Here is a 22,296-nt window from a genome sequence, read left to right on the forward strand (position 1 = left end):
CCAACCCAAGTCAACATGGGTCAACACAAGTCAATGTGGTTCAACCCAAGTCAACTTGGGTCAATCCAAGTCAGCCTTGGCCAACACAAGTCAACTTGGGTCAACCCAAGTCAATGTGGTTCAACCCAAGTCAATGTGGTTCAACCCAAGTCAATGTGGTTCAACCCAAGTCAACATGGGTCAACCCAAGTCAACATGGGTCAACCCAAGTCAACCTTGGCCAACCCAAGTCAACTTGGGTCAATCCAAGTCAACTTGGGTCAACCCAAGTCAACATGGGTCAACCTAAGTCAACATGGGTCAACCCAATTTGACTTAGGTCAACACAACATGGGTCAACTGGGGTCCAATTGGGCCTAAATTGTCCAGAGGGGTCAACATGGGCCAATCCAAGTCAACATGGGTCAACCCAAGTCAACTTGGGTCAATACAACATGGGTCAAGTTGGCTCGACTTGGGTCTAACGGGGTCTAAAGGGTCTAGAGAGGTCAACATGGGCCAACCCAAGTCAACCTTGGCCAACCCAAGTCAACATGGGTCAACCCAAGTCAACACGGGTCAACTCAATTCAACATTGGTCAACTCAAGTCAACGTGGGTCAACCCAAGTCAACCTTGGCCAACCCAAGTCAACCTTGGCCAACCCAAGTCAACATGGGTCAACCCAAGTCAACATGGGTCAACCCAAGTCAACTCGGGTCAACACGACTTGGGTCAACTTCACCTGACTTGGGGCTAACTGGGCCTAAATGGTCTAGAGGGGTCAACATGGGTCAACCCAAGTCAAACTTGGCCAACCCAAGTCAACATGGGTCAACTCAACAAGGGTCAACTTGGCTCAAATTGGGTCTAACTGGGTCTAAATGGTCTAGAGGGGTCAACATGGGCCAACCAAACTCAATCTGGGTCAACCCAAGTCAACATGGGTCAACCCAACATGGGTCAAGTTGGCCCTAAAGGTTCTGTAGGCGTCAACATTGGCCAAGTCAACATTGGGCAACTTGAGTTGGCCAACGTTGGCCAACGTCAGTCCAGTTGTGTCAACCCAAGTCAATGGGAACCAACTCAAGAAGACCCAACTCAACCCAACTAGACCCCAGTCAACCCAACTAGACCCAACTCAACTCAACTAGATCCAACTCAACCCAGCAAGACCCAAGTCAAACCAACTAGACCCAACTCAACTCGACCCAAGTCAACCCAACTAGACCCAAGTCAACCCAACAACACCCAACTCAATCCAACTAGACCCGACTCAATCCAACTAGACCCAACTCAACCCAACTAGATCCAACTCAACCCAACTAGACCCAACTCAACCCAATCCAGCAAGACCCAAGTCAACCCAACTAGACCCAACTCAACTCGACCCAAGTCAACCCAACTAGACCCAACTCAACCCAACAAGACCCAAGTCAACCCAACTAGACCCAACTCAACCCAACAAGACCCAAGTCAACCCAGCAAGACCCAACTCAACCCAACAAGACCCAACTCAACCCAGCAAGACCCAACTCAACCCAGCAAGACCCAAGTCAACCCAACTAGACCCAACTCAACAAGACCCAACTCAACCCAACTAGACCCAACTCAACGCAATAAGACTGAAGTTGATCCAAAATGACCCAAAATGCCCCAAAATGACTCAGAATGACTCAAAATGGCCTCAAAATGACCCAGAATGCCCCGGGCCTCTCCCGCAGCTTCCTATTGGCCGCCTACCTCGTGGTGAACCTGGCGTGCGCCCTGCAGAGCGTCCTGCGCAGCCCGACATGGCGGCCCCGCCTCCCCTATTACCATTGGTGAGCCCGGACACCGGGGCCCCTTCCCGGATTCCGGGGCCCATTCCCAGATTCTGGGGCCCATTCCCGGATTCCGGGGCCCGTTCCCAGATTCTGGGCCCCATTCCCGTATCCCGCCCCCCATTCCCGGACTCCGGCCCCCATTCCCGGCTCCCGTCCCCATCCCGGCTCCCTATTGGCCAGGGCGCTGTCGCTGGGCGGCGCCATCCTCTGCTCGGCCCTCATGTTCGTCGCCTCCTGGCCCTGCGCCGCCATCGCCCTGGCCATGGCCGCCACCGCCTACAAGTACATGGAGTACCAGGGGTGAGTGCCCTGCCCCCTTTTCACCCCCGCCCCCTTTTTACCCCCACCCCCTTTTTACCCCTACCCCCTTTTTACCCCCCACCCCCTTTGGCCACACCCCCTTTTAACCCCCGCCCCCGTTTTACCCCCCACCCCCTTTGGCCACGCCCCCTTTTTACCCCCACCCCTTTTGGCCACGCCCCCTTTACCCCACCCCCTTTGGCCCCGCCCCCTTTTAACCCCCACCCCGTTTTACCCCCACCCCCTTTGGCCCCGCCCCTTGGCCACGCCCACTTTGATCACGCCCCCTCTTGGTCACGCCCCCCCTGTTGGCCACGCCCCCCTTCTCTCCCATAGGGCGGCCAAGGCCTGGGGGGAGGGGCTGCGGGGGCTGTCGCTGAGCGCCGCCCACTTCGCCCTGCTGCGATTGGAGGAGGCGCCGGCGGAGCCCAGCAAGAACTGGAGGTGGGCGGGGCCAAAGGGGGCGGGGCCCTATGGGGCGCTATGGGGCGGCAGGGACTCCCTATGGGGCTCCCAATGGTTCCCTATTTGGCAGGGGGCTCCCTATGGGGAAATCCATGGCTCCCTATTTGGCAGGCTCTCTCTACGGGTGCCCGCATGGGTCATTTCTCGCAGGCCGCAGCTGCTGGTGCTGCTCAAGCTGGACGGGGCCCTGCGCCCGACCCGGCCCTGGCTGCTCTCGGTGGCCGCCCAGCTCCGCCCCCCCGGGGCCCTCGCGCTCGTCGCCGCCGTCGTCGCCGGCTCCTTCCGGGAGGCGCCGGGGAGGGGGCGGCGGGCGGAGCAGGTGGGGGCGGCGCCGGGGGGCGCTGTGGGGCGCTATGGGGCAGGGGGTCCCTATGGGGCGGGGGGGGCGCTATGGGGCGCTATGGGGCGGCGGGGGGTACTGTAGGGCCATGGATCACTATTTGGCAAGAGGGTCTCTATGGGGATACCAATGGCTCACTATGTGTCAGGGGGGTCACTATGGGGCGGGGGGGTCCCTATGGGGTGCTATGGGGTAATAGATCACTCTTTGGCAAGAGGGTCTCTATGGGGCAGCCCAATGGATCACTATGTGGCAGGGGGTCCCTATGGGGATTCCAATGGCTCACTATTTGGCTACGGGGCACTATGGGGCGGGGGGGGTCCCTATGGGGTAATGGATCACTATTTGGCAAGAGGGGCCCTATGGGGATTCTCAATAGCTCACTATTTGGTAGGGGTCTATATGGGAATCCCCATGGATCACTGTGTGGCAGGGGTCACTATGGGGATTGCCATGGCTCACTATGGGGCAGGGGGCACTATTGGGCAGGGGATCCCTATGGGGCAGCCCCATAGCTCCCTATACCCCTATAGGAGCTCTGTCGCCTCATGGCCGCCTCGGGGCTCCAGCGGCTCCCTATGGGGCAGTATCTCGCTATGGGGCAGCCCCATAGCCCCTATATCTCCCCACAGGAGCTCTGTCGCCTCATGGCCGCCGCGGGGCTCCGGGGGCTCCCTATGGGGCAGTATCTTGCGATGGGGCAGTATTTCGCTATGGGGCAGCCCCACGGCTCTCTATAGGGCAGTCCCCCCCTATGGGGCAGCCCCATAGCCCCATTCCCGCCCCATTTCCCCCCCTATAGGAGCTCCGTCGCCTCATGGCCGCCGCGGGGCTGCGCGGCTTCGCGCAGGCGCTCGTGGCCCCGCGGGTGCTCCCGGCGCTGCCGCTGCTGGCCCAGGGCTGCGGCCTGGGCGCCCTGCGGCCCAACGCGCTGCTCCTGGCATGGCCGCGGCGGGCGCGCGCGCGCGTCTTCGGGGGTGAGCACCGCGCGTGCGCGGAGGGGACGGGGAGGGAACTGCGCGTGTGCGGGGGGGAACGGGGAGGGAACTGCGCGTGTGCGGGGGGGACGGGGAGCGAGGAGAGGAGGGGGGAGGGAGGGACCGCGCGTGCGTAGGGGGCAGCGGGAGGGAGAGCTCGGCGCGTGCGCGGAGGGGAAGGGGGAGCGACCGCGTGTGCGCGGAGGGGAGCGGGGAGTGAAGTGGGAGGGAGGAGAGAGGAGGGGAGCGCCCCGCGCATGCACGGGGGGCGGGGCTGTGAGGGCGGGGCCGCGAGGGGGGGGAATTGCCATGGCAACGCGGCTGGGTGAGGCGAGTGGGGAAGCCACGCCCCCTTGTGGGTGGGAATCACCATAGCAACGCCCCCTTGTGGGTGGGAGTTGCCATAGCAACACCTTTTGGGCAGGAGTTGCCATAGCGACCGCCCCTTTTGGGCGGGAGTCACCATAGCAACCGCCCCTTTTGGGCGGGAGTTGCCATAGCGACCACCCCTTTTGGGCGGGAATCACCATAACAACCACTCCTTTTGGGCGGGAGTTGCCATAGCGATGCGGCCCGCTGAGGCAAATGGCGGCCGCGGCCGCCCCCTCTGTCCTCCCCCAGGGCTGGCGCGGGCGGCGCTGGCCGCGGGGCGGGCGCTGCTGGTGGCCAAGGGCAGCGGGGCCTGGCCAGGGGCCGCAGACGACAGCGGGGATGGTGATGGCGGCACCCTGGACGTGTGGTGGGTGGTGCACGACGGGGGGCTCCTCACGCTGCTCGCCTGCCTCCTGCACCAGCACAAGGTGGGTCCGGATCCATCGGGTCGCCATGGGTCTGGCTGAGGGGATATGATGGCGCTGTCCCCTCCTAGGCATGGCGGGGCTGCCGCGTGCGCATCTTCACGGTGGCGCAGCTGGAGGACAACAGCATCGAGATGCGGCGGCATCTGAGCGCCTTCGTGCGGCTGCTGCGCCTCCCTGCCGCCATTGAAGTGGTGGAAATGGTGAGGCCTCCCCTGCCGCCGCGCTGCTCCTCCTCCCCGCCACCATCTCACCTGTCCCGGTTCCTCCCCAGCACGACAGCGACATCTCCGCCTACACGTACGAGCGCACGCTCATGATGGAGCAGCGCTCCGCCATGCTGCGGCGCATGCGCCTCTCCGAGGCCGAGCGGCAGCGCGAGGTAAAACGGGGGCGCCAGGGGGGAAAAGAAAAGGAAAGGGAGAGAAAAATGGAAAGAGAAACGAAAAGGGAAAGAGAAAGAGAAAGAAAAAGGGAAAGAAAAAGAGAGAAAGGGAAAGAGAAAGGGGAGGAGGAGGAGACAAAATGGCGGCCGCCCCCTGAGGCGATTTGTGCGAGCGACGCCCCCTTTGGGCGGGAGTTGCCATAGCGACGCCCCTTGTGGGCGGGAGTTGCCATGGCAACACGACTCGCTGAGGTAAATAGCGAGCGACGCCCCCTCGTGGGCGGGAGTTGCCATAGCGACCGCCCCTTCTGGGCGGGAGTTGCCATAGCAACTGCCCCCTCTTGGGTGGGAGTTGCCATGGCGACCGCTCCTTTTGGGCGGGAGTCGCCATGGCAACGCGGCTGGCTGAGGTAAAGGGGAAGCGCCGGGCCTAGGGGAGAGGCACCATTGAAGCCGCGGATTCCCCCTTTGCCCCAGGCGCAGCTCGTGCGGGAGCGGAGCTGGCGGCCCCGCTCCAGCAGCGGCGCCTCGGAGCTGGACGACGATGATGACGACGACGACGAAGAGTCCGAGGCCGCCCGCGTGCAGAGAACGTGGAGCCGCCCGCGCCGAGAGCTGCCCCCCGACCTGCTGGACCCGCACCCGTGAGCACCGGGAGAGCCCGGGGCTTTGGCGGTGGATTTTTGGACATTTGGGGTGGATTTTGAAGCATTTGGGGTGGGTTTGAGGGTTTGGGGGGGATTTCGGTGGATTTTGGAGCATTAGGGGTAGATTTGATGGTTTGGAAGGAGGATTTCAGGGTTTGGGGAGATTTTGTGGATTTTGGAGCATTTTGAGTGGGTTTGTGGCTTTTAGAGGTGGATGTGGGGGGCGTGTTGGGATTTTGGGGGGATTTGGGTGGGTTTTGGAGCCTTTGGGGGGATTTGAGGGGTTTGGGGTGGATTTTGGGGTGGTTTGGGGGGAGTTGGAAGCATTGGGAGAGGATTTGGGTGAATATTAGAGCATTATGGGTGGGTTTGGGGGGTGTTTGGGTGGATTTTGGGACATTTGGGGTGGATTTTGGGATACTTGGGGGTACTGGGGTGGATTTGAGAGCATTTTGGGTAGATTTGGGGGCATTTGGGGTGCAGTTGGGGCAGATTCGGGGCATTTTGGATGGATTTGGGAGTATTTGGGGGCATTTGGGGTGGATTTTGGCATGGTTGGGGCGGGTTTGGGGGCATTTGGGCTGCATTTGGGAGTATTTGGGGGTCTTGGAGTGGCTTTTGGAGCATTTTGGGCGGGTTTTGGAGCATTTGGGGATATTTGGGGTGGATTTGGGAGCATTTCGGACGGCTTTTGGCTCATTTTGGGTGCATTTTGGTTGGATTTGGGAGCATTTTGGGCGGGTTTTGGAGCATTTGGGGGTATTTGGCATGGATTTGGGGGTCCCGAGGCGGATTTGGGCTCATTTTGGGTGGATTTCAGCTCATTTTGGGTGGGTTTGGGCGCATTAGGGGGTATTTGGGGTGCCTTTGGGGTGGCTCCGGGGGTCCCGGGGTGGATTTTGGCTCATTTTGGGCAGCTTTGGGCTCATTTTGGGCAGCTTTGGGCTCATTTTGGGCGGGTTTTGGCGCATCAGGGGGTATTCGGGGTGCCTTTGGGGTGTATGCGGGGTTCCCGAGGCGGATTTCAGCTCACTTGGGGTGGATTCGGGAGCATTTTGGATAGGTTTTGGCACACTTGGGGGTATTAGGGGTGCCTTTCGGGTAGATTTGGGGTTCCCGAGGTGGATTTTGGCTCATTTTGGGCGGGTTTTGGAGCATTAGGGGGTATTTGGGGTGCCTTTGGGGTGTCTGCGGGGTTCCCGGGGCGTCTTTGGGCTCATTTTGGGTGGATTCGGGAGCATTTTGGGCGGATTGGGGAGCACTTGGGGGTATTCGGGGTGGATTTGGGGGTCCCGAGGCGGATTTTGGCTCATTTTGGGCAGCTTTTCGTTCATTTTGGGCGGGTTTTGGCGCATTAGGGGTATTTGGGGTGGATTTGGGGGTCCCGGGGCAGCTTTGGGCTCATTTGGGGCGGCTTTTGCTGCATTAGGGGGTATTTGGGGTGGATTCAGGGTGGCCGAGGGGGGTCCTGGGGCGTCTTTCGGCTCATTTTGGGCAGGATTTGGCACACTTGGGGGTATTAGGGATGCCTTTGGTGTGGCCATGGGGGTCCCAGGGCGTCTTTCAGCTCATTTGGGGCGGATTTGGGAGCGTTTTAGGCGGGTTTTGGCGCACTTGGGGGTATTTTGGGTGGATTTTGGGTGTTTTTGGGGTTTCCAAGGCGGATTTCAGCCCATTTTCCCCTCTCTCGGCAGCGCGCGGGGCAACGTGCGGCGCATGCACACGGCCGTGCGCCTCAACGAGGCCATGGCCGCCCGCTCGCAGGGCGCCCGCCTGGTGCTGCTCAACCTGCCGCCGCCGCCGCCACGTCACCATGACAACTGCACCCAGCGCGGCTCGTTAGGGGTAATTAGCACCGGGGAGGGTAATTAGTGTGTGGGGAGGGGGTAATTAGCACCTGGGGGGGTAATTACTGTGTTTGGGGGGGGTTGGTTTGGGGATGGGGATTGGGGGCCCTGGCTGGGAGAAGAAGGGGGTCGCTAGGGAAATGAGGGGGTAATTAGCACTGGAGGAAGGTTAATTAGCACCTAGGGGGGGTAACTAGCACCTGGGGAGGGGTTAATTAGCACTGGGGGGGGTAATTAGCATGGTGGGGGGTTGGTTGGGGGATGGGGATTTGGTAGCAGGGGCCCTGGCTGGGAGAACAGGGAGGTCATTAGGGAAATAGGGGGATAATTAAGTATTTAAGGGGGTTAATTAGCAGGGAAAAGGGGTCATTAGCACGAGGATGGGGTAATTAGGCAGGCGGGGGGGTAATTAGCGATGGAGGGTGTTAATTGGATAGGGAATGGGATGGGGGCAGCGAGTCCCCAATGGGTAGATGAGTGAGAGGAATAATTAGAGAAATAAGGGGTTAATTAAGCACCTGGAGGGTTAATTATTAGCGGACAGGATTAATTAATGTTAATTAATGTGGGGGGGTGCTAATTAACGCTAATGAGCCTTAACGAGGGCGGCGCAGACCTGGAGTTCCTGGAGGTGCTCACGGAGGGGCTGGAGCGGGTGCTGCTGGTGCGGGGCGCCGGCACCGAGGTGGTGACGCTGTACCCGTGAGCCCCAAAACGGCCCCAAAATGCCCCGAAACCGCCAAAAAATACCCCGGAACGGCCCAAAACACCCAGAAACACCCCAAAAACTCCCAGAAACACCCCCAAAACACCCCCAAAACACCCCAAAACGGCCAAAATGGGCCCAGAAACCACAAAACGGGCGGCACAAAATGGCCGCCGCCACACGGGGTGGGTGACACAAAATGGCGGCCCAGAAGGGCCCCCAGTGAGAGGAGGATTAATTACCCCCCCCTCCCCCCCCAGCCCTAAGTTGCCCCTCATCTCTTTGGCCACGCCCCCCACAACCCCCATCCCTAGCCCCGCCCCCCCGCTACGTGGCCACGCCCCCCACCTCCCCAGGCCATGCCCCCATCACCCCCCATCCCATCTCCCACAGGCAGCAGCTCCCTGATCCCCCCCCACCAACCCCGCAAATTCCGCCCCCACAAACCCCAAGCTCCGCCCCCCAAGCTCCGCCCCCCTCAAGCCCCGCCCCCTGTGCTCCTCACTGGCCCCCATGGAGAGCGGCGCCTGCAGCGGCCGCTGTCCCATCATGCCGACCATCATGGCGGGGAAGATGGAGATGGTGTTTCCCGCCATGTACATGATGAACAGGTTCATGGGCAGCTGCTTGAGCGGTGCCAGCGCCACATCCCAACACCGCTACGTCGGGAACAACCCATCGGAATTCCTGGAATTCCCCAAAATCCCGGAATTCCAGGGAAAAACCCCCAACTTCTCCACCAGGATGCGGTCGCTCTCCTGGACGCCCCCGTCCGGAACCTGCTTCTCCGCGAAGCCCACGGGGCCGTCGGCGCCGCCGCGGGGCCTGTGGGATTTTCCTCCGTTTTCCAGGTTTTTCCTCTTTTTCCCTCACATTTTTCCCCTTTTTCCCCACATTTTTCCCCTTTTCCCCCCACATTTTTCCCCTTTTCCCCCCTCTTTTCCCCCCTCTTTTCCCCCCTCTTTTCCCCCTCTTTTCCCCCCCTTTCCCCCCTCTTTTCTCCCCCTTTTCCTCTCTCTTTTCCCCCTTCTCCCTCCTCTTTTCCCCCCTTCTCCCTCCTCTTTTCCCCCCTTCTCCCTCCTCTTTTCCCCCCTTCTCCCTCCTCTTTTCCCCCCTTCTCCCTCCTCTTTTCCCCCCTTCTCCCTCCTCTTTTCCCCCCTTCTCCCTCCTCTTTTCCCCCCTTCTCCCTCCTCTTTTCCCCCCTTCTCCCTCCTCTTTTCCCCCCTTCTCCCTCCTCTTTTCCCCCCTTCTCCCTCCTCTTTTCCCCCCTTCTCCCTCCTCTTTTCCCCCCTTCTCCCTCCTCTTTTCCCCTTTTTTCCCTCCTCTTTTCCCCCTCTTTTCTCCTTTTCCCCCCTTTTTCCCCCCCTTTCCCCTTTTTTCCCCCTCTCTTTTCCCCTTTTTCCCCCCTCTTTTCCCCCCTTTTCCCCTTTTCTCACCCCTCTTTTCCCCTTTTTCCCCCCTCTTTTCCCCTCCTTTTCCCCTTTTCTCACCCCTCTTTTCCCCCTTCCCCCCCCTTTTCCCTTTTTTCCCTCTTTTCCCCTTTTTTCCCCTCTCTTTTCCCCTTTTTTCCCCTCTCTTTTCCCCTTTTTTCCCCTCTCTTTTCCCCTTTTTTCCCCTCTCTTTTCCCCTTTTTTCCCCTCTCTTTTCCCCTTTTTTCCCCTCTCTTTTCCCCTTTTTTCCCCTCTCTTTTCCCCTTTTTTCCCCTCTCTTTTCCCCTTTTTTCCCGTCTTTTTTCCCCCCTCTTTTCCCCTTTTTCATCCCCTCTTTTCCCTTTTCCCCCCTCTTTTCCCCCTTTTTCCCCTCTCTTTTCCCCTTTCCCCCCCCTTTTCCCCCTTTTCCCCTTTTCTCCTCCCCATTTTCTCAGATTTCCCCCATTTCTCCCCCCTGTTTCCCTCCATTTTCCTCCTCATTTTCCCCCTTCCCCCCATTTTTCTCTTTTCTCGCCCCCATTTTCACACTTTCCCCCCCTTTTTTCTCCATTTTCCCCCATTTTCCCCCCTTTCTCCCCCCATTTCCCCATATTTCCCCTGGTTTCACCCCATCTTTCCCCGTTTTCCCCCTTTTTCCATTTTCCCCCGTTTCCCCCCCTTTTCCACCCAATTTCCCTGTTTTCCCCTCTCTTTCCCCCCATTTTCCCTGTTTTTCCCACTTTTTCCCTGTTTTCCTTGTTTTTCCTCCTTTTCCTTGTTTTTCCACTTTTCCCCTGATTTCCCCATTTTTCTCCATTTTTCCCCCCATTTTTTCCCAGTTTCCTCTCATTTCCCCCCTCCTTTTTGTTTTCCCAATTTTCCCTCATTTCCCCTTCATTTCCCCCTCCTTTTTCTCAGTTTCCCCCCGTTTTCCTCCTTTTTCCCCAATTTCCCTCCATTCTCCATCTTTTTCCCCTGTTTTCCCTCTTGTCTTTCCCCCATTTTCCCCCATTTCCCCCCGTTTTCCCCTGATTTTCCCTGTTTTCCCCCGTTTTTGCCCCATATTTCCCCCTTTTCCCTCTCTTTCCCCCTCATTTTCTCCTTTTTCACCTCATTTTCCCCGTTTTTCCCCCATTTTTCCCCGTTTTCCCCCCGTTTTCGCCCTTTTTGGCCCCCCGCGGCCGCCGTCTCTCACCGCCCCTCCGCAAAGAGGGAAGAGATGGAGGGGGGCTTCAGGTAGGCAAACAGAGCAGTGCTGACAAACAGGGAGACCACAGCCCGTCTTCTTAGAGGTAAAGCACTGGGTATTCGCAGGCAAAAGAGGACTCTGCAGTCTCAGGAGAGGCAGGGAGGACTCAACTGTCAGGAAGAAGGGAGAACGGAGAGCCCTCTGGGTCACCATCTATCAAATACCAGGGGCAGGATGTATAGGCACAGCTGGACACAACGAGCACCCTTGGAAATGCTCTGTAGTCCAGGTGCCCTGGACTGTGCAGTCATCTGCAGTCCCCCAGAGGGATTAGAGGTCGTGATACGCATTTGGTTGGGTCTGACTCCTACCCCTAATCACAGGGGCACTGAAATGTCACCCTTAGCCACTTTATTCCCCCCTCTCCTCCCTCCATATCATTCCCAGCTCTGGATCTCTCTGTACTGCCATTCTGTGCTCAGTGGTTCCTCCAGCACTGAACCCCCTTGTCTGCAGCATGAGGAACAAGGAGCTCAAGGAGGCACTGAGGAAACTTCCTCCATGGGTACAATGTCAGTGCCAAAAACTCTCCTGTGTGCAGTCACTTGTCATTCCCATGTACCTGGCATGAAACATGTGCTCTTCATTTATTTCTTTCTGATTTTCTACTCTTACCTTCCTGATAAAATAATAATAAATACTAATTTAAAATATATGGTGAATGATAAGTTGACCATGAGGCAGCAGTCTGCTCTTGTGGCCAAGAAGGCCAATGGGATTCTGGGGTGCATTAAGAAGAGCGTCTCCAGCAGGTCGAGGGAGGTGATTCTGCCCCTCTACTGAGCCCTGGTGAGGCCACATCTGGAGTACTGTGTCCAGTTCTGGGCTCCACGGTACAAGAGGGATGTGGAGCTTCTGGAGAGAGTCCAGCGCAGGGCTCCAAGGATGAGGAGGGGCCTGGAACATCTGCCCTGTGAGGAGAGGCTGAGGGAGCTGGGCCTGTTCAGCCTGGAGAAGAGAAGGCTGAGAGGGGACCTGAGCAGTGTCTAGAAGTACCTCAAGGGAGGGAGTGCAGAGGACGGGGATGGTCTCTTTTCAGTGGTGGCCACTGATAGGACTAGAGGAAACGGCCAGAAACTGAAGCACCAAAAATTCCATAGGAACTTAAGGAAAAATGTCTTAACAGTGAGGGTGCCAGAGCACTGGAACAGGCTGCCCAGAGAGGTTGTGGAGTCTCCTTCTCTGGAGATCTTCAAACCCACTTGGCCGCAGCCCTGTGCCACGTGCTCTAGGTGACCCTGCGTGTGCAGGGGTTGGACTGGATGAGCTCTAGAGGTCCCTTCCAGCCTTAAGCATTCTATGATTCTATGATTCTATGATATATAAAATATAACAATAGAGCAGGAACAAAAGGTGGACTAGGGAAAATATGGGCCTGCTGCTAAATGGGCCAAGAGCCCTGGTGAGAGAGGACACGGAAAAGGCCACCTTTGGCACGGGCTTTAGTGCTAAGAGTGACCCTCAGGAATCCTAGGCCCTGGAGTCCATGGAGAAATGGAGAAAGGAAGACTTTCCCTTGCTGGAGGAGGATCTGAGTAGCGCTCACTTCAGCAAACTGGACACCCACAAAACCATGGGCTCTGAGGGGACTCTCTTGCACTGTTCAGTGCCCACGTCTGACAGAGCTCCATGAACTGGAGAAATCGAGTCCCTCCAGTTACACTGCTTGAACCTCCGGCCCTTGGCAAGTGACCTTCACACATTAGAGACTCTCTGAGCACCGCCTGATAGATGCAAAAAGGGGCTCACATGGGAATGCTGCATTTATGACACTGCATCCTGCACTGCTTTCATGCCTCCTGATGGTTAGCTTGCTTCCCTTTACCCCTTCTCTGTTTGTCACACTGCACCATTGCATGTGTCACGATCACATCTCAAAGTGCACAAGTGGCAGTTTCTCCTCTGGTGTTATTCCTGTGTTTCACACCTCAGACAACTTCACCTGCCACCTGCATGGTCAAAGTGACAACTGGGAATAGAAGAAGCTGAGCGCAAGGAAGGACCTTGCTCTACCTTGCTTGGTCTTGTTACAGGCATTGCCTGGTTCAGGCTGGGCTGCTTTTTCTTGGAGAGCAGCAAGAGAAGAGGCATCTTTACCTTCTTTTAAAAGTCATCAGGCAATAATTTGCATCCTGCTTGTAACACACACTTGCTACTCAGGGCCATAAGGGCAGGGGGCTTGGGGCATGCAAAGGAGCACGATGAGAAAGAAGAGCAACGGCACAGCTCTGGGGCAGATGGCAGACAGCAGACGGGGCGACAAAAAGAACCAGACACCACTGGAAAGAATGGTCTTATTTCACTATTAATATTAAGGCAGTACAGAATGATACATTTAAAAAAATAAGCTTATTACACACTGGTTTTAGCAACAGACAAAATAAGCAAGGTAATGCACCTAACCATTACTATATGAGAAAGAGAATAGTGATTAAAAACGCATCACCAATTGCCTAAATATGTCATCATATGTCATCATCATCCCAATCCGCAGTCACTGGGGGGTCCCTGTTGTGGCCAGGATTTGGAGAACCTTCCTGACAACTGGGAGGTCTTACGTGGTGCATCCACCCGTGAGGTCTCCAAAATCACGGCAAGAGTGTCCATCTTTTATAGAGCCAAATCAGCAAATCATGATAACTTGCATTTTGTTTGTGAGCGGTGACATCTGATGTGGCGTATCTTCCCTATCATGTGGGATGGGGATCTGCTCAGAGCCCAGGCCTCGGGTGGGAGGGCTCCCTTCAAGGTCAAAAACAGCCACACGAGAGCTTAAAAAAGCTACAGTTTAATAAGCCTCTGTGCAAGCTGGCATGAGCAATTCTACAGGTGAGTGTTGTGCACTGCAAAGGCAGTGCCGTATTCATCTCTAAGTCAACCCCGACTCGGGCCTGTCCTTCAGGCCCTGGCACTTCAGTTCCTCACGTTCCACTCTGTCGTGACACACAAGGTTATATTCGTCCCCACATTATGGGTCTGCCAAGAGATTTCCTTGGTAGTGGGAAGTAGCATGAAAAGAGGAAACAGGACCAAAATACAGCTTGGGAAGCTCAGATGGGGCAATAGGATGAAGAAATATCACTTGAAGGGTAGAGCAGTGGTGCTACAGGGCACCCAGAGCGAGTCTGTCACCACCCATGGCTTTGTGTTTCCAGAAACAGCCACTGAGGATGGAAAAGCCCTCAATGAAGGGAAGGAGAACCTGTTGTGAAAACTTGCTGGGGAAGCAGATTGGGTGTCCATAGTCTGCAGGGACACAGGAGCAGGCCTAGGATGACCTGTGGTAGAGATGACCAAGGGCACTGCCAAGGCCCCAACAGAATGGAGGTCTTTATCCTCTTGACTATGGCTGTTGTGTCTGTCACCGAGGCCTATCAGGAATCATCAGGACTTCTTTACCCCCTTTATCCTTCTGGGGGCCCTGGGAGGTGTCGTGTGTTTGTCCTGCACTCAGCATTGCACACCCTCACCCAAACTCTGATGCCAGGAAGAGACATGGGCAACACATGGAGGGAAGGATCTCCCTTCCCGGGGTTTCTCTGCCTGTGCTTGGCCAATGTGTGTTGACAAAACACATCAAGGGTGTATTCAGCATCAGAGCCACACGAGTATTTTCTCTACCTAACTATTACCAATGATTATATTTTTTTACCTTTAATCAGCCCCTGGTGAGTTGTTGTAGTTAATGGCCTCAGTGGGATCCATTAATGCTCTACAGAACTTTAGGGTTTCCTTCTGACTTTGACTGCTTCACTGATTTCTTCAATCTCCTTTTATTAGCTGCAATTCATGGCCACAGCACCAAGTAGTGCATGGAGCTCATTAAAAAGCAAAAAGCCCTGATAAACCAGGACTCTCCCTGCAATTTCCTTCAAGTGTCCATGGCTAATTGGAGAGGTTTCAGGAGCGCAGCTGAAAGCTGAAGACAACAATTATATACAAGTATTTCATCTTTTTAAAGTTTTCTATTATTATTCTAAAGAATAGGTGAGAGCGCACCGTCCAATTCATAGCCACCCAGAGTGACTCCTAATGAAGGCAGCACATGTAGGGAAAGCAGTGTCCCAGAGATCAGGCACTGTATGCACAATCTTCCTCCCCACCTCCCCAGCCCTCCCATTTCCCTCATCAGCCTCTTGGGAATTTAAGTCACTCTTGCTGAGAGCTAGCCTTAGTCCACCTAAGTCTGCACTCAAGGTTATAGCTCACCTGCCCCAATTCTCACCTGCTTTACTTAGACAACTGGCTGCCAACAGGCACAGGGGGATCTTCCTTTAGTTACAAAGAAAGAAACAAAAAAAAAAGAAAGAAAAAAGAAAAAAAAACAGGTAGAGTATAGTTTCATGGAAAATAATGACACTCTTTGAATATATGCTAAGTCCATACAATCCGTACATCTAGTAAGGCTAATGGGGCAGACTGCAGAAAGACAGAGCAAACTTTAACCTCCCTAAAGGGCAAACCAGCCACTGGGTCTCTGAGTGAACAGAGTATCGGGAGGAGTCACAATGTGTCCAGAGAGTGCCCTGAAGGGGATGTTAGAAATTGTCACTTTAAACAGGACATGTGGGAAAGAACCCCAGCATGCAGAGCTGGGCTCACAGCATCACTGATGAGCTGCCACAGACTTAACCCAAAGAAACTCTGTGACTTGGAAAACTGCATCTCTGGCAGGGTTGCAGGGAGATGGGGCTTCTCTTCTGTCAGATGGTAACCAGGGCTCTGCTGCAGAGATGAAGAAGAGCACAAAGGGAGACTGCAGGGATGTTCCCCAACTTCATCAGCTGCAGAGCAGGGAGCTGCTCATCTCACAAACTGCTGATGGAGTCAAATGGGATGGGGACTGATGAGCGAGGTGGGAACTGCTGGATCAACACCCGCAGCCTGGACCTCAGTTCTTGTTCCCAGGGATCCTGCTGCTCTCCAACAAGGCTCCCAGCTTTGGGAGCTCCTTCCCGAGGTGTCACACAGAAACTGTCACTGCAAAGACCCCTGTGGATCCCAGGCTGTGGCAGTAGCTGCTCAGGGCTGGAGGCTGCCGCAGGAGTCCTGCCTGAGGGTCCCACCTTGCTCAGGGGACAATGTGGCAGCCAGGACTCCTGGGGCTGGGGCTTCCCCGAGCCCCAAGGCTCCCGTGGGGCAGCTCCAACCCTTGTGTGGGTGCTGGGGGCAGAAGGAGAGAATCCAGGGCAGGTTTCCCTGGCACTGGCTGCCCCTCTTCTCCCCCACGCCGGGGTGGGCAGTGCTGGCTGAGCCCAACACAGCAGCTCACACAGCCCCCCAGGCCCCCACACCAGCACCCCCAGCACCCGCAGCCCCGAGCTGGGCTCCCCTCCCTGCCCTGGCCCTGCACAGCCCCCAGCATAGCCGGGGCCCCGACCTGCCCCGCACACGGGGCCCGACTGCCCCCAGCTCCACGATGACGGCGCTGTGACGTCATGTCTTTGTGAGTGCCTGATTGGCCGGCAGCAGGCAGGCAGGCGTGGGCGGTGGGTGGGGGGTCTCTGTGGTGAGAGGAGCTGAGAGGGCAGCAGTGGTTCCTGTGTGGGGAAGGGCTTTGAGGAAGCTGCTGTCTCTGAAGGCCACAGGCAGCAGCAGGGATGTGGTGGGTTTGCACCTGTGAGGTCACCTCCATGTGAGCAGCTGGGTTTGGGGTTTAGGCTTTAGGGTTGTGATCAGTGGCACAGAGCCCAGTTGGAGACCTGCAACTATTGGTATGAGGAGTCAGTCAAAACCTGTTCAGTTTATTAATCAGTGACCTGAAGGGACAGAGTGCACCCTCAGCGAGTTTGCTGAGGATAGAAAAGTGGGAGGAATGGCTGATAGCCCAGAGGTCTGTGCAGGCTTTAGGAGGGACCTGGACAGCCTGGAGATTGGTGAGTAGAGGAACCTCATGACGTTCAACATGTGCAAGTGCAGGGTCTTGCAGCTAGGAAGGAATAACCCCATGCACCAGGACAGGCCGGGGGTTGACCTGTAGGAGAGCAGCTCCACAAAAAGGGACCTGGGAATCGTGGTTGGCAACAAATTCACCATGAGCCATCAGTGTGCCCCTGTGGCCACTGATAACTGGTGGCTGAGGTCTGACGGTACCCAGAGTGCCCCCACAATATTGCAATGGCAGGAGATGTCTTTGGGTGGCCTCTAGCTCCAGGCTGTGGTGTTTCACTGCGGGTGCAGGAATCGCCCTCCACTGCCCCTTCCCTGGGCCTCCTGGGTCCCCACTGCCTCTCTGGGGATTGCAGAGCCCTCCTTTCCCCATGTGCACCTGGGTTTAGTGCTCTACCTTCTGGTCCCTGCACTGTGAGTCCTCCCTGTTTCGTTAAAGCTGCACTCAGTGCCCACTCCCAGGCAAACCCTGTGCCTGGAGATCCCCTGGGGGTTCTCTCATCAGCACAGTCACGTGTGGGACAGCCTGGCACAGGCAATGCAGAGACCATTGCCTGTCTGCAGTGGTCACTGAGAGATGAACCCTAGATTGAGGCTAACAGATCACCCTGGAATGCTGAGGTCATCCCCTGGATCTCGTGGAGTTCACAAGCAGAAGAGCAGGCCCATTTGTGGTTGCACACCCTTGGGCATATTTTTTGATTCCAGTTTCTAAAGAGAGGCCAGATTCAGGACCATCATAGGGCAGATCCCCTTTTATTATGGAAATGTTATTCTGGAATCCAGCTGTGGCTTAAGGGAGCCCGAGGACTGGTCCTGCCTGTTCTTCCAGGGTACGAGGAAAAAAAAGCCTATCTCTACCAGGTTATGAGAGTTCCGGGGCCATATCTGCAGAATAAAGCATGGAAGGACAGCACGGAAATGAGGAGGACAACTCTAAATAGAGAAAGTCCTGCTGCCCTCCTGAATGTGTCTTCAGAAAAGATGCACTGCCACAGGAAGGCTGCCTCTAGACTTCAATTCACTTTAGTTTTGTGTGTTGGAGCTTTGCATGGAGCCATGGAAACCTGTGGTGACACTTGGTTGCCATTTCTGTCATATTAGAGAGATTTGAGATCACACTCTAAGCATAGGCATGAGAGCTGAGATCTCCTAAACAACACAGGACCCCTGGTCTCAGCCCACCTGCCCTTGTCCCACCATGACTCTGTACCCCAGAGGTCCCTTGGTGTCAGTGCTGGAAAAGACGCTGCAGAGGGAAACTCTCCTCCCTGCACTGGGCACATCCAAGGGAGCTCAAAGAAGCGGCTCAGAGAATCCCCCATCTCTGCTAGTGAAGAGGGAAACCTGGCTTCCCTCTTAATGACGATCTATGTTTAAGTGCTACATGAGAGATTCCTGTGCAGACGTGACAAAAATTAGGTATCTTAGGTATTAGGTATTTTAGTATTTATTGGTTTAAAATGGATGTAAAAGAGAAGTAAAAAAGAAAGAAATGGATAAAATACAGCCTTAATGCCAGATATCCTGGTGAGTGAATGAAACAGTTGTTACTACTGCCCTTGTACCCACGGGATGAGTTTCTTCAGTGCCTCCTTGAGCTCCTTGTTCCTCATGCTGTAAATGAGGGGGTTCAGGGCTGGAGGCACCACTGAGTACAGAATGGACACAACCATATCTAGAAGTGGGGAGGAGATGGAGGGGGGCTTCAAGTGGGCAAACAATACGGTAATGACAAACAAGGACACCACAGCCAGGTGTGGGAGGCACATGGAAAGGGCTTTGTGCCGGCCCTGCTCAGAGGGGATCCTCAGCACAGCTCTGAAGATCTGCACATAGGACACCACAATGAAAACGAAACACCCAAAGACTAAACAGGCACTAACAACAAGAAGTCCAACTTCCCTGAGGTAGGAGTGTGAGCAGGAGAGCTTGAAGATCTGGGGGATCTCACAGAAGAACTGCTCCACCACGTTGCCTTGGCAGAGGGGTAGGGAAAATGTGTTCCCAGTGTGCAGGAGAGCATTGAGGAAACCACTGGCCCAGGCAGCTGCTGCCATTTTGACACAAGCTCTGCTGTCCAGGAGGGTCCCATAGTGCAGGGGTCTGCAGATGGCAATGTAGCGGTCGTAGGCCATGACTGTGAGGAGAAAAAGCTCTGCTGAAAACAAGAAGAACAAGAAAAATATCTGGGCAGCACATTCTGAATAGGCAATGTCCCTGGTGTTCCACAGGGAATTGGCCATGGCTTTGGGAAAAGTTGTGGAGATGCAGCCCAGGTCGAGGAGGGAGAGGTTGAGGAGGAAGAAGTACATGGGGGTGTGGAGGCGGTGGTCGCAGGCTACGGCTGTGATAATGAGGCCGTTGGCCAGGAGGGCAGCCAGGTAGATGGCCAGGAAGAGCGAGAAGTGCAAGAGCTGCAGCTCCCGTGTGTCTGCAAATGGCAGGAGCAGGAACTCATTGAGGGAGCTGCTGTTGGACATTTCACTCTCTCCAGGCTTTGTGGATTGTTCAGAAAGGAACAGATATTGAGCAGTTATCCTAGATTTTTAAAGTTAAATATCTCCCAACTTGTTCCAGTTCTAACACCCTGCCCATATTGTCTCTTCATGGAGATGTTTGTGCAGCTTCCTTGAGCCTCCATGTGGGGTGGCTGAATGTGCTGTGAGGAGCAGGGGCATCTCCGCATGGGCTCCAGGGAAGTCTGTTCAGCTCTACAGTAGTGGAAAGGAGACAAGAGGGGTGATGAGCTCTGAGATTCACAGTTTTTCAGGTGAAATCCCCCTGGTTTGTAAAAGGGCTTTTCAGTATCTACAGCACCACTTCTAATGAATGTGTATTGAGAGCACAATTTGGGTATTTTTAACATTTATTTTGACGTGTATTTTCTTTGGGATGCCCCTCTCACCTCTGCAGAGTGTTCCTCAGAGGCAGAATTTTTCAGCATTTCTACTGGTAATCGTGAGAAAATGGATTTATAGTCACGTTATGCAGAGTGAGGAGAGCTCCTCTGCCTATTAGCCTTGATTGCAGCTGTTGTGTGCCCAAACCTCATTGAGGTGCATGATGATCACCCTAATCAGTTGGCCTAGAAAGAACCCAGCCCCTTCTAAGAGCAGACAAGTCCAGTTTCAAAACCTCCGATCTCCAACTTCTCTCCCTTTCTCAGGGCACCTGAGGGAGGTCTCCAAGCTTCGCTTCTAGCCAAGAATATGCAGGGCTCTTTTCAGCTGCCCATATGCAGTTTCCAAACTGTTTTTTCATACTCTCAGTCTCAGTAACAGATTCTTCAGAGGTCTCCTGGACATCACAGAGATGGCAGGAGGCAGCAATGTCCCTCCTGAGGGCACCTCCAAGTCTATTAAGACATTACAGGCAAAAGGGTCAAATGAAGTTGCATTGAAGATGGACTGTGCTTAAGGGAGAGTTAGCTCAGTTCCTAAACCCATGGGCTGCATTTCCTGCAGTTGCACAGGTTAGAGGGGACTGGAGACGCCTCACTCCCATGCGTATTCCTCTCTTCCATAGCTTGCAGGGCAGGTGTCTGACCTGCATCTGAAAACTCTGCAACCCCAGGGAGCCCAAGAGAAGAACAGGAGGGGAAACAAGGAGCAATCCTGCGATCCTTCTGCCAAGGGGAGAAAGGAGTGACAGGCAGAGGGGCGCTCAGGAACACCCTTACCTCACCTGTGTGGGCATGCTACCTCACAGATGGTGACACTGCAGGCCATGTATCTGAAGCCCCTATATTGGGCAGCAGGAAATGTGCCCATAGCAGGAGGGATGTCCCTGTCCTCTGCTAGAGATCTGGCTGTAGTGGAGTGGGCTGATACCCTGGACCCCAAGGCTGTGAGGGCAGAGAGGCTGCTGGGGGGCAGAGGAGACGTGGCAGGGCTTGCTCAGAGGAAGGTGTCTGCATTGGAAGGACTGAGCATGACTTCCCCAAATCCATCCTCCCATCGTGGTGGGCACTTCCCTCTCCTTCCCTGACCATCTCTGCTGCCCACAGCAGCACCTGATGGCACCTTACTCTGTCCCAACAATTTTTGTCAGTCTGTGCTCACAGAGACATCACGTTTGTGTGCTCAGTTCTGCCCTACACAAGCCTCTGGGGACAGGGCACAGTCCAGGGGCATCGCTGTGCAGGCACTTTACGGAGCAAGTAAAATAAATTGCACAAGGTGATGCTGATGCTGTCTGCAGACTAAGGTGGGTTGAAGAGGCTCTATAAAGTTTCTCACAGACCCATTGATCTCTGAGAGGGAAGGCTTGAGTCCACTACCTTGGCAAAACAGAATACACTCCTCTTTTCTCCCTGCAGCAGTTAGGGAGATAACGGAAAGTGCAGACAGGAAGAGGAAAGTTCCTACCCTTGGAAGTAGCCCTTATCTTGATCTTCCTCTTGAAAAGACTCTTGGGACATGTCCTGTGCATGAACAAGGTGAGCAGACTTGACCGAGGCAGCACAGTGTCAACAGGAAGATGATCCTGGCTGACTGGGACCAGCCCTGTCAGAGCTTCTCTGTGCAGCACTGACCCTTGCAGGCAGCAGAGTCACTGCCCAGGGTGTTCCCTCGGGTGCAGGGATGCTGCTCTGATTCAGAAACCTGGAGAGACCTGTGTGCACACCCAGCACTTGACACGCCTGCAGCGATACCTGGAAGAAAGGAGCAGCGTGCCCTGCCCTGTGAAGGTGCATCAGGGAATCCCTGAGCTGAATCAGCTCCTTCTCCTGCCATGCGCTGGATACTCCAGGAGAGACAAGTCCTATCAGTCATGGGGTGGGATGGGTTCAGAAGATCCCTCCAGGAACCTCAGCAGCATTGCCCTGCAGCCAGAGACTTACCACACAAGGGCTTGTGAAGATTTCTTCCTTCAGTGAGCTCTGCTCTGTCCTCCCGCTCCACACTGCCGTTCCCCTCTCGCTGCCTTCTCTCCTCTGCTGTCCGCAGCAGCAGGCAGTGCCCGCAGCCCTGCTGCTCTTGGCACAGGAGCTGCTCCTGCACTCGGCTGTCTCTGGGCAGTGCTGACAGGCTGCCACGAGCTGCAGCCCAGCTGAATCCATGAATTACTCTGTCCCTTGGGATTCCTCCCTCTGGGATGTGTTCCATCGAGTAACCTGTTTTCCTTCTCTAAAGAGTACAGGGATACAGATTCCAACGTTGCAGTTTATTTCATCAGATAATGATTATCTACCAAAGTTAGAAATGTCCCACGGGAAGTCCTGATTCACATCTCTTAACTAGGCAGGACACCCGGACAGGGATAAGAAGGGAGCTTGTTGATACATGGTGCATATATGATTCAGATGACTTATTCAGATGGCTTATTGGGGCTCCACATGTCTGTTCAGAAACGCCAGGTTTGGAGAAGGATTCAGCTAACTCATGAACTCCACAAATACATGGCAGGTGGGATTCCCCCTTACCAGGCTAAGCATGGACATGGTCTGCTTGCAAGCTCCTGGCCTAAAGGTCCTAA

At 55.3% G+C, this 22,296-nt stretch overlaps 1 protein-coding gene across 1 annotated transcript; it reads left to right on the forward strand.

Annotated features, from left to right (window-relative positions):
* The first annotated feature begins 1,649 nt into the window (after positions 1-1,649).
* On the forward strand, positions 1,650-8,276 carry LOC104574579 (solute carrier family 12 member 6-like). The gene is made up of 8 exons (XM_088538279.1): positions 1,650-1,801; positions 1,985-2,104; positions 2,441-2,548; positions 2,720-2,888; positions 4,958-5,065; positions 5,546-5,712; positions 7,410-7,537; positions 8,177-8,276. Exons 1-8 carry the CDS (start codon positions 1,650-1,652, stop codon positions 8,266-8,268), a joined length of 1,044 nt encoding a protein of 347 aa, XP_088394405.1. The 3' UTR covers positions 8,269-8,276.
* The last annotated feature ends 14,020 nt before the right edge of the window (positions 8,277-22,296 follow it).

This window comes from Tinamus guttatus, unplaced genomic scaffold (assembly GCF_059628265.1).
Source record: "Tinamus guttatus ecotype Peru unplaced genomic scaffold, ASM5962826v1 Tinamus_guttatus_pri_ptg000980l, whole genome shotgun sequence".
In the NCBI taxonomy this organism is placed as follows: Eukaryota; Metazoa; Chordata; class Aves; order Tinamiformes; family Tinamidae; genus Tinamus; species Tinamus guttatus.

Coding starts and splice junctions, on each gene's coding strand:
- LOC104574579 (XM_088538279.1), top strand. CDS start 1,650: ATGACTCAAAATGGCCTCAAAATGACCCAGAATGCCCCGGGCCTCTCC. Junction 2,889..4,957: donor GGGGGCGGCGGGCGGAGCAG/GTGGGGGCGGCG, acceptor GTTCCTCCCCAG/CACGACAGCGACATCTCCGC. Junction 5,066..5,545: donor AGGCCGAGCGGCAGCGCGAG/GTAAAACGGGGG, acceptor CCTTTGCCCCAG/GCGCAGCTCGTGCGGGAGCG.